General features: G+C 36.4%; 1 protein-coding gene across 1 annotated transcript in view; it reads right to left on the reverse strand.

Annotated features, from left to right (window-relative positions):
* TRPM3 (transient receptor potential cation channel subfamily M member 3) overlaps positions 1 to 12,830 on the reverse strand; it is a 134,791-nt gene that overhangs the window by 95,845 nt on the left and 26,116 nt on the right. Inside the window, exon 6 of the mRNA XM_085214067.1 lies at positions 202 to 376. Within this exon, the coding sequence (XP_085070193.1) occupies positions 202 to 376 (175 nt within the window). The remainder of the gene's footprint in view (positions 1 to 201; positions 377 to 12,830) is intronic.

The following is a 12,830-nucleotide window of genomic DNA, read 5'->3' on the forward strand; positions in this document are numbered from 1 at the left end:
TACATGCTGATTTATGTAGGACCGAATTAAATGTGAGGATTGTAGTACACTGTTACAGAACTTCTGGAAGCCAGTTTTGAATAAAATGAAACTATGCATGTTCTGTGAATCTCTTGACCTGCAACTTCAAGATAACATGTTGCACTTGTCCATATGGTACATCTCATGGCACATAACTATCTGAACTAGCGAATGACTTACCCTCCTTCTTCAGAGTATTTGTGACCAAAGGCAAGTATGTCAGATGCCCGGCCACTGCCATCACATATCACAACAGGAACAGGAGGAGTGTCTCGCAGGTACTCCAGAACGATAGAGATAACATTGGGACCTCCTTCCACAATGAGGGCCACCACTGGAACTCCTTGACCAATTCCTGGAGTAAGAGAAAGAAAGAAACAAAAACAACAAAACAAAACAAAACAAAAAGAAGCAAAGCCAGCAAAGCAAACAAAAACAACGGAAGACAGGAAAAAAAAAATCAAACTGAAATTACTGGACAGTGACTGTATAGTGTCATATTAGAGAAAACGCCATTCAGAAAATCATAGCTTTTAAGGTCAGAAGGGATCACTGTAGTCATCTGGTCTGTTTCATTACATAAAGAAGATTTCACAGAATTATCTTTCAAATGCCATATTCATGGTTGAAATAGACCACACATATTTTACAGAATCAAATCTTGGTTTGAAAACACAGAGAAGTTACCACAATTCTTCCTAATATACTTGAATTGTAACATAGCAGTTTACTTGTAATCTAGATTTTGCATAATATTGATTTCCAATCATTGGTTCTTTCTGTAGCAGTTTTGAAAACACCTCTACCATGGTATTTCCTTACTGGATGCATCTGAAGGTTGCAGCTGGATAGCCATGTAACCCTCATTTTGACAAAATGAAAATACTTGTTGCAAGCCAATGGAACACTTATTTTCTAATCCTAGCTGGTCTCACAGTCTTCTAAATCTCTTCCACTTGTGAAGCACATTCTCTGAGCTGCAGATCACATGCTGGACAGTGCTACTGAGAGTTGAGTTAGTACTTAACTAGAGGAGAAACATACTTATTTTCAAACTGTATTATAATTAGGTGAGCCTCTTCTGCAAAAGTTGCAAGAGAGAATTTGCCATGAAAGTCTTAAGGACTTAGAGAAAGACAATTTGACTGATGTTTAGGTGACTAACAAACTCTTATGCTTGCCACTTCCTGATGAGACAGAGATATCCCAAAGGACTCAGGCAGTAGAACTAGCTGAGAGCTTTCTACTAGCTTTTCTTGAGAATACAAAGACTATCTTTTCTTGTAGACTAACTTTTCCTGAGTATAACTATATGACACAGTATTTTGATATTTCATTGAAAAATAGAGTCCTTCAACCTGCCAATAGTTGGGTAGGCAAGTATGTCTATATATGGTGCTGGACAACCTGCTTTAAGTGCCCCTGCTTAAGCAGGAGGTTGGATCTGATGATCTCCAGAGGTCCCTTCCAATCTCAACAAGTCTGTGATTCTGTGATTCCATAGTTCTAGCAATCTGTGAAAGATCACAGCAGTAATATTCTCCACTGAAACACTGTTTATTCTAAAATTCCAGATTATCGTTCTTAGGAAAGAACAATATGCATTATAGCTATTTGCAAAGCCTTGACCACAGGTGGTGTTTCCCAAACAAATAAAAAGGCAAATCATTTTCAAAGATCTAGATGTTTTTCTGTTTCAGAGAAAGCAGTAAACAAGATACCATTTAACTTTGCAGAGAAAAGCTCATAATCTTTTAAATGTCTAGAAAATTGTGGTTACATGGACGATTGCTATTAAGTTAGCTCAGTTTGGTTTTCTTTTTTGTGGCATTTTTTGCATGAATTTAGGTTGTAGCAAATCATTTGCCTTTGTCTTTTGGAAGGAGAAAGAGCTTTGTTGCCTAGTAGCATGTACATTCAGACGTGAGAATGCTGAGTATTGTATAAACACTACAAGGTTTATTACTGGGTTAACTGCACTCATTTCAAGACAGTAAAAATTGATGAAAACCAAAGGTCTGTCTACTCAAGGATAGTCACATATTTTTTTTATTTTATGCTATTGAAAATAGTTCAAGAGCCAGTAAGAACATTTTTCTCAAACTTTCAAAGGAAACATCCAACCTGTATTCAAGAGCAGATGCAAAGCACCTCTCACAAAGTTGCATATTACTATTTCTCATTTAATAAGATCTCCATGTCATACTTCAAATTCCTATTCTCCCTGCTATAAATACAAAAAGAAAGACAGTCTCTCATGACCTAACAAAAAGAAAACAGAGAGAACAGCATTTTTATTTCCATTTCATACACTGATTCATCCAAAAAGAAGAAATAGTAAGGAAGAGTTAAGGTCAGTTCTTGGAGGCTCATTCCTATCCTAATTTCTAAAACAATAACTTTTATTTAGTGAATTACAAGTATAGATTTTTGCAGAGTAGATTAAATTGGTGTTTCACAGAGTCATTATGTATATGGTTGGAGTAATATTGTAAATTAAACTGCAATATCACACAAAAGATTTATACAATCAACCTAAAGGTTTATTAGTGTGTTATTGCCATTATTACCAGCAACAGAGTCATTGAGATCCTTTCTGGCAATTGTGATTCCATGCAGGTATGTATATATCAGAATATTCATTCTGATGTGCACCACTGGCAATATCTAACCACTAATGTTATTATTCAGAAAAATAATCCTATTTTTCTCTTGACACAGCGGTGCTGCATGAATTTGTGAGTTAAAACAATAAACTGGAAGAAATGAATGAATTTGAAATTGGAAGCAAGAAAATATTCTGCATAATGACTGTGTAGTGTGAAAAGAGATTTTAAAAAATCTGTTTTGCACAAGCTTGGCATTATTTTCCCATTTCTTGGAAAACTATTAATATTTTATAACGTGAGCATATTTATAAATAATCTATAGCAGTCTTATAAATTATTACCGGTTCTTTTTATGTAAAGCTAAACATGAGTTACCCATTGCTATCTAGACCAACAAATGAATAAAATACCTCATTTACTACAAAATACATTTACTACTCATGTATGCAAGTGTGCTTATAAGAATAACTGTAATACATCAGAAGGTTATGCACTACTTATAAGTAGTGCAGAGATCTGTGCAAAAAAGCCAGAGGCTCTAGTTCACTGTCTGTGACAGAAATATTCTGAGCCTCTGCATCTTATTGTGTAGTGGCATATACAGATGTGTTGATAATTTGATTTCTAACTTGCTTATGTCCTGAAAGAGGTTTACCATTTGAGGGCAATGGCTGTATTTCTATCTGCAAAATTCTTTCAAATGCTTTTGAACAGGGTAAACACAATGCTCTTTTTTTTAATCATCTGACAAGCCATAAAAACAACATCCAAAAATTTAAAAATTTAAGTCAACAGACATGCATATGATAACGCCTCCAAGTGCTTGCAGCTGTACAGTGCAGTCAGAGGCATGCATATAAACCATATTGCACAGATTGCTTGCAATGACCACATACATCTGAAAATGAAGCCTTTCTACTCATTTATGTGAGGCTGAAAAATTAGTTTGCATGCAAAACCTGACAGTTTTAAAACTATCCCATAATACACAGTTTTATTCAATAAGGGTCTTCATTTTTTCTAGATTTTCTTCCCTTCTTGCTCCATTTTATAGATAAATCTTTAGGTTGTTCCAGCAAATAGAATATGTTCCTTTATTAAAATATATGAATCAGTAATATTAAGAAGAAATTCTCTCTGACCTTTACTCTTTTAATTCCTTTTATTCTGAACAAGTTTCCTTTGTACATATGACAAGAGGAACCTCATGGCATTTATACCTCTGCAGTAAAAAACTGCCTGAATTCCAGAGTTGTTCTGAACATCCTGCACTGATGTCTCTCCCTTGGTAAATTGCTGTTCTTGCTAGCCTGCAAGTGCTCGTGTTATTCTGAGGCATGACCCAATCCCACCCTTGGCTGCAGCCTGATCTAGAATTTATAGGCCCAGATCGTGGTGAAGAGCTGGCCTAAGTATTAGTCAAATGTAACAGCAAATGTGAAGGCAAATAGTCAGCATAGTAAAGTAAGTAGGAGTATGTTTTCTTTTCATGTACTGGAAGTAATCATCCCTCACCTTAAAGACATGATATCTCTCATACACATTCACACAGGACTACAGGATATGATGAGCAGAATGGGAAACTTCAAAAATACAAGGGCTTAAAATGGTAAGCAACTTATACTTCAGGTAAAACTTGGATCCAGATATGTGTCTAATCCTAACAAAATGCACTCTGAGCATATGCAGTACAACTCTACATCTTGCATAATTTGTCGAGCACTGAACTACTCATCTGGTTTTGGTTTTCTTTCTACAGATGTTTCACATATGAGACAAAACTGACTGCATTTGATTGTCATGTGGATGAATACCTACTACTTGAAAAGAAAAATTCATTAAACGTTCATGAAAATACCGATTTATACATACAATTCTAACTAGGAATATAAATAAAAATTAACCCAGCAACAATGAGTCTCTAATCCTAACATCAGTGCCAGCATAACAAGTCCACAACCATGTCAAATAGATGATGTGTTTCCTATAAGACTACTTATGTGACAGATAAGGTTTCAGTTCAAGACTTTTTAATGCAAGGAATGTTTTTCAGTGACATTAGTGGAAATTCCATTTAATTCTGAATGAAAGACTCATCAAGTACTGTGAAGCTCAACAAAAATGTCCTTGTGGTCAGGGACTTCTTGACAATTTTGAACTAAATTTTTTAAAATCTGATCTTAACTTAAGCCTAAATATGTCAGAGAAAGTATGATTCTTTACTGAAAATCAACTAATAACCTTTAATAATTTATGTCTGAAACAGAAAAATAAGATCTCTTATTTTTTGCACTGTTTTAGGCTTTTGGAACATTGAAGCTTAAGTTGGAACCTCTTTTCTGAGAACTTACATAAAGAAAATTAAACAAAGCACTCAGTTCTACAAAGAAATCAATCTTGGAAGGTCAACATCTTGCTCCCACTTCATGGGGTTAGCAGAGTACGCAACACTGTGTTGCATCAATAAAGATGAAAGAAACACTCCACATGAAACTTGTGGTTCTCAGAAGCATGTTGGACCAAGTATTTGCAAGTGCTTGGACATCACAGTGAGAGGTACTTACACAGAGTAGATAAGCAAATATGCTCTGGAATTTTAATGAGCAGGAGTCCACTCGGCATGAGCTTAAGAGTTTGAGGGAAGTAATTTTAAATTTCTGAACTAATATTTGCCTTACAGAAATACTGAGTCAACAGACACTGCTTTTCTTTCACTTGTTAATAGAGCATCTAACCACAGAGTAAATACTGTTTAAACAGATTTAAAATGGTATTGGATTTTAAACAGTCTTTTAAAAGCTTGCCCATATAAACAAATATGCCTTTCTCACCTTTAGACTTCTCTGTGGCACTGTGTATGGCCCTAATTGCCTCAAAAAGCTTCAGTGATAACAGAGAACATCCTGAAATAATCCACATCCTGCCTTTTAGGTTAGTTTTAAAGCACGGTTACAGGTTTTTTTTTTTTTTTTTCTTTTTTTTTTCTTCAGGCTACAGTTTTCAGCCTTCAGGCCCTCTGAAAGGCCTGAAAATGCTTCTAGATGTATATGAAACAATTTGGGCTAAAACTCAGTATCATAAAGATCACCTGCATTATACAAAGATCTACTTCTCTCACCTCTACAAATCACAGCAGCAGGCCTTGTCACTCCTAGGTCTCCAAGAACCATTAGTTTAAAGAGGAGCCTTTCAGTGTTAAATCTGCACATAAGATAGACTAGCATTTTTTGAGTTTGCCCTTCCTCTATCTGCTCCTTCCCACAATCAAATCAATTAGATTATTAGCTATTAAATGAACACGACTGGAAAAAAAAAAGAGCGTAGCCTTCACAGGATGATGGAGAGGGATACTGGATCTTACTATGCAGAGAGGCACAAACATCCCTTAGCTGCTATACCCAACTCAAACTTAATTTCACATAGCTGCTCTTGTTGCAGTGAGCTCTCCTTTTCCCCCACCACTTATTTCTGGAATCCTCCCCAGGTGTTTACTTATTCCTGTTAAGGTAAAGACGAGACAGATTTCATTTAATCGTCAAAAGGACAATAATGCAATAATGAGAGCACATACAACTAAAGACTCTTTTTTTTTTTTTTTAAAGAACACAAACTTGTAAAATTCTATCCGCTTCTGCACAACTTTAACAAATTTCTATTATAATAAATTAATAGATCTTCCACTTGTCTGGAGATTCATTACATATCCTATGTCTAGAGAAATCAAAGTAACCTGGTAAGCCAATACAACAAATTCTGAGAATATGTGCTATCTTTCTCAGATTCGTGAAACTAAAGGATTATGTGTAATAGTGTAAAGAGAACCACTGTTTACAAAGGAAAGGTCAGAAGCTTTGACTTATTTTTGCTTTTCAATTTATGTTTCGTCTCTTCTTCAGCCACAGTCTCATTCAATCTCATTTGTTATCATTCACTTTTTCATGCTTCCCAAACATATTTTAAAATAACTAATACAAATTTTATTTTGTTCAGCTTTATGGTTTCCTTTGTAGTTTGCACTCATTCTCCTTGTTTTCCTTGTTTTGGTCACTTCCATTTTATGTTACCTTTCTAATTTTCTTTTTGGCATCCCTTTCACATTTTCATCTTTTCTCTGTTTCTCTGTGTGAAATACATTATCCCCTTTTATGTCCTCTATATTTAATTCTCCTCTTTATTGATAATACGATCTCATCTCATTTGTCCCTTCTTCTGTTCTTCTTTCTCTTCTGTCCTCATTTCATTTCTTTCATTCTCAATTGTCCAGTGCTCCTTCCTCATCAATCTAAACATACTTTGTGATATATATGTGACATATATAAGATACATGTGAGATATCTATGTGATGCACTAGTAATTATTTCCTCATTAATTTTTCCTCATTATCTCCTCAGTAATTTTTTGTCTGTCTCCACTATAGTGTTCTTTCCTCAGGATCAGACTTGCAGCTAGATGGAAAGAGAACCCTGAAGGCTTATGTACTGATAACTGCTTCTTGTTACAGGTACAAAGAAGTTAGTAAAACTTGTACCATACAAGCAGCTACACCCCCAAAAGAACTTTTTTCAGTGGGAAGACATTTTCAGAGAATATGTATAGTCTCCATCTTTATGGGCAACTGAGCTAGATTTCAGAGAATTATTAGATAGGATGCTTGTAGGTCTCCTCCTCTAAAATTCAGTACCTCATAAATAGTGGGAAACATGTTCCTCATGCAATATTAGCCATTTTGGAGAGAAAAGCAACCTGGTGTGGAACAAAATCAAACACTGTCATAGATATCTATCAACCTAGCAGATGTGGCATTGACAGACAAGGCTGTGAATGGTCCAACATCTGGACCATACCTTCATTTAACATGGGCTTGATTCTTAAAACAGACAATAAAATAGAAACATTAAAAAATGATGTAAAATTTGTGATTATTTATTTCCCTTTCCATTCTGTCTTTGCAAAATGACAGAAAGCTTAGTAAGTCCTCGAAACGGGCAAGACAGTGAAACTAAACCTTCAGATTTCTGAGCCTCACAAGCCCAAAACAACCAATTTGGTTACTTTCTGCTTTTTTTCAGGATGGCAATAAATATTTCAAAGTTGACATTAAGTTCAAAGATTTAGAAAAAATTACAAAAATATCAAAATATATCACATTTGTTATAGAAGCCAAACGTTCACTAGGCCAGTACTACAGGATCTAACTTGTTTCGCTCTTCTAGGAGCTCATCAGCTATAGGTAAGGGCCTACATGACTCAAGAACAATTGCAATTTGAGTAATTTTCACATTGTCTTCTCTTCCCTCAAACTTCCCATGGTTCCCTTGCATATAATCATCATCATGTATTGAAGCCATCTCTTTATAAAAATAATACACCAGCATAACCAAATTTTTCACTATGTCAGATTAAAGACTAGATAGTTTTCCTCATTATATTTTGCACATAAGTCTGTATGCTGGACACCATATAATCTCAGAAAACTCTCTCTCCTTTCACACTTGTTCTGGAAAATAAATAGCAGAAATTCCGCTTTTTGCTTTGTTCAATGTCTTTGTTCTTCTAATTGCAACAAATTCAGTGAGTCTAAAATCTCTAAATGCTGTAGAACTGAAAAGATCAATTTGCTCTTGCTTGTATATCAATCATGTGAGAACACACATGTTTTCAACAAAAACGCTGAATATAAAATCTGTGAGAGGATCATCCTTGTACTCTATCACTTGTACAAGAAGATTATCTTGTACTCTATCACTGCTTATGTATCTGTGCCTCAAGAATAGCTTTTTACTGGTATGTGTTTTCTCAGACCTTTTTGAAATATTTTTTGGCTCCAGTGCCTCATCTACCAACACGAAAGTTTCAATGAAAAAGGCTCATTTTTCTGACCTCCAACAAACCTCAAACCAGTAAATCTTCAAAGAGTTCTGAGGTTTCCTCAGATTTCGCCAAAGATTTACAGCAACCTCCCTCCCTCAGAAAGAAGCTTGTACCTACATCTTCCTAGCCATGCAGTTATGGAAATGCACCTAGAGCTGAACAGAACGTGAAGGAAAAATCTGAAACAGATGAGAATTCCAATGTATTTGATGATGGTGCAATGATCAAAGAAGATGCCAGTGATGACAGTTGAACGTCCCTTTGCCTTCCCAGCCCCCTTCATATATTCTCAGGCATAGGATGACAAAGGGAAGTCCACGGGTCACATGAACAGACACTGTTGACATATTACCCTCTCCAAATTGCCTCATTTATCCATCAAACTACCCAACCTTTTGATCAGTTCCTTACCAAGGAGTAGTCTCTTCTCACAAAACTCCCAGATCCAAGGGTGGCATCTACCAACTCAATAAGAATGACACGAGCCATTAGCAAAACTGCAGTAGAGAATTTTTCTTTTTTTAAGAAAAAATGCTTTCACATGAAGATGAAGCATAATGTTAAGTGTACAAGTCTGTGAGTCTAGATGATATGCACCTCAGGATTCTGAAGAAATCAACTGATGTGGTTGTTAAGCCACTCTCCAGCATATTTGAAAAATCATGGCTGCTGGGAGAAGTCCTTGGTGACTGGAAAAAGGGAAACATCACTCCCATATTCAAGAAAGCGAGAAAGGAAGATCCAGAGAACTACAGGCCGTCGTAGTCTGTGCCTGGGAACATCATGGAGCAAATCCTCATGGAAGAGATGTTAACACACATGTAAGATGAGATAGCCAGCACAATTTCACCAAAAGCAGATCATGCCTGATCAATTTGGAGGCCTTCAATGATGGAATGATGGTATCAGTGGACAAAGGAAGGGCAACTGATGCAATCTACTTGGACTTCTGCATGACCTTTGACATGGTCCTGCACCATATCTATACCATCTCTAAACTGGAGAGACACGGATTTGAAGACTGTACTATTAGGTGGATAAAGAATTGGTTGAATGGCTCTAGCCAGACGGTTTTTGTCAATGGCTCTATGTCCAAGAAGAGGTTAGTCACAAGGGATATCCCTCAGGGGTCCATCTTGGGACCAATGTTCTTCAACATCTTTATCAATGACACAGAAAGAGGGATTGAGTGTACTTTCAGCAAGTTTGCTGACACTAAGCCAAGTGGTGCAGTTGACACAAAAGAATGGAGAAACATCATTCAGAAGGACCAGAACATACTTGAGAAGTGAGTACCTGAAAATCTAATGAGGTTTAACAAGGCCAAGTGCAAGGTATTGTACTTAGGCCAAGGCAATCCCAGATAAAAGTACAGTCTGGGAGAAGAACTCATTGAGAGCAGCCCTGTGGAGAAGGAGTTGGGACTTCTGGTGAATGAAAAACTGACGTGAGCCCGCAGTGTGCTCTTGAAGCCCAGGAGGCCAACTGTATCCTGGGCTACATCAAAAGAAGAGGGTTCAGCAGGATGAGGGAGGAGATTGTCCCCTTCTGCTCTGCCCTTATAAGGGCTTACCTGGAGTACTGTGTCCAAGCCTGGGGCCCCAGTACAGGAAGGATGTGAAGCTGTTGGAGTGGCTCCAGAGGAGAGCCATGAAGGTGATCAAAGGGCTGGACCACCTCTTCTATGGAAAAAGGTAGAATTGGGCTTGTTTAGCTTGGAGAAGAGAAGGCTCTGGGGAGACCTTATTGCTGCCTTCCAGTACTTGAAAAGAACCTTCAAGCAGGAGGGAGACTGATAGTGACAGAAGCAGGAGTAAAGGCTTTAAACTAAAAGAAGGTAGATTTAGATTAGAGGTTAGGAAGAAATTTTTTACTTGGATGTCAGTGAGGCACTGGAACAAGCTGCTCAGAGAGGTTGTGGAAGCCCCATCTCTAGAAGTGTTCAAGGCCAGCTTGGATGGGCTCCCGGGCAGCCTGATCAGGTGGCTAGCAACTCTGACTACAGCAGGGGGTTGGACCTAGATGATCTCTGAAGTCACCTCCAACTTTAGCCATTCTATGAATCTATGATCATGTAGGTAACACTTAAATGTTAATGTTACAGCAAAAAAGTAGAAAATGAAAATTAGTATTGAGGATCATTGTATGTCTCTGTTGTGTCACGTTTAATTTAAATGGAAGATTTACTTCAACATAATTGTACAGCTTGTCCTTCAAAATACTACTATTCCAGGGGGGTGGCCAATTACATGTAAATCAATCTCTTCTGTTCTATAATCCATACATGGCTTTGAAGAAGAAATCACTTTGTCCATTTTTTGATTCTGAAAGCTTCATACGTGCTAAAAGAGTGTGCTGATTTAAGAAGTTCATGAAAGATATAAACCAAATCTGTCTACTCAAAACATTCTGATTTTGGGATCCATTTGCAACCATTAAACCTCAATAAAGGATTTATAAAGGATTTTCCCCTTTATAACAGTTCCTGAAAAAGAAGCTAGAAGGCACCTTGTTTTAAGAAGAATAATTTCCACAGTGAAAAATATCATCCTCTCTCTTCCTCCACTTCCCTACATCCCCCTATAAAAGGCTAGTCTCCTGCCTAGTTGACATAACACCTTCACATTATCTTCATTCTTCATGATAGTGAAATCCTTTTGCCTTATCACTGCTTTTCCCTTCCCCAAGGTTATATTTCATGCTGCAAAATGGCATATGTGTAAGTAGTCCAGCCTGACAAGCAAATAAGCCTCTAGTAAATCATTAGAGCAATCAGTAGACCTTTTGCATTTAAATTCTTGAGGGTAGCTGTTAGACCTAATTAGAACACTATTGCTACAATGCTTAGGCTCCATCTATTTCCAAAACAAGTAAAATCTCTGTCAGATAGAGAATATACTACTACTACTAGTCTTCTGTTCAAGATGTAAATCTTTTGATAAATGAAGTTTTCAACATAAGAAAGATGTCTGGATTTCGAAGAAAAATGACACTAGCACAAGATCAATATGCTTTCAAGGCTATTTGTCAAATTTGCAGATATCACACAAACCTCTTATTCTGCCCTCTGAACAACTACTGAGAACACATTACTTCTTCCACATGCTGAACACAAATTTGATTGACACGTAGGTACCGATTCTGCTAACAGATGTATGTTCTAAAGAAAATCTGAAAATATTCCTAATTAATTCACTACCTCTTTCATGAATACTTTTAAATAGATTATATTTGATTATTACATAGGTATAAATTATTTGTAAATACCTTTCTCCACTCCTCCAACAAGTACACTTATGTGAAGGGAAGCTGTGCATTCAAGATAGAAATGCTTGGCAACCATGGAGAAAGCTCTTTAAAGATTTAAAGCTTTAAAGGTATTTCAGTTAGTAGTAATAACTCAGTTAAACTACAGTTTAACTGTACATAATTCAGTTAAGTGATTCAGTAGAAACTAAACCATAAAAAGCTCTTAGTGTAAACAGCAGTAATGAATGGTGTATTGTGTATCTGGAAACCTTAGTTCAGACTAAAAAGGGTGAAATTTGAGGTAGGAAATTTGAAGAGAGATTCTGTAAGCATTAGTGTGTAATCTTCGTGTGTAATATGAATTATTTTTATCTTTGATGATAAGAAAGTATTACTCTATATATTCACAAAATGGGTAAAATTAATTGCATGTCTATCTACTATAGTGACTTTTTGCCTGAAAAAGGGTAAAGCCTTCAGCTCAGGCCTATTACCAGAATACTTTCCAGCCCTCAAAGGCAGAAGGAAATGAGTCACATATGGGATTCTAAAAAAGTAAAAACACACTCAATATTTTAGAAGAAACATAGAACCCTATTTATTCTAAACAAATGTTGATGTTGAAATTTAAGCTTTAAAATGATTTTTACGAAGAAATAATGTAGGAGCTTGAGGGATGCAAAATAATTTTAGAAGAGTAATAATTAAATATGAGCAGTACAGTATCATAGCAGAATATCTGTTGAGGACCAACGCCTATTAAAAATAAGCAGTAAGGCTAAATTTATATAAAATTTTGAAAAAGAGTAATCCAGTATCTGTTTACACAAATCTAAAGGGGCATTACAAAGGTGTTAGAGTCAGACTCTTCTTGCGTAGTCCCAGCAATATAAGATAAAATGGCCATAAATAGCTGTCTGGAAGCTCTTGACATCAAAGAGGGTGGGGAAGGTCCCCACACACTTTTTGCAGAAGCTCAGATAGGTGGTTGAGTACTCATTGTTGGAAGTTTTCAGACTCAGCTTGACAAAGCTATGGATGAGCTTATCTAGCACTGCTGATAATCGACTTTGAAAGAAG

Source organism: Meleagris gallopavo, chromosome Z, assembly GCF_905368555.1.
Source record: "Meleagris gallopavo chromosome Z, MGAL_WU_HG_1.1, whole genome shotgun sequence".
NCBI classification, from domain to species: Eukaryota; Metazoa; Chordata; class Aves; order Galliformes; family Phasianidae; genus Meleagris; species Meleagris gallopavo.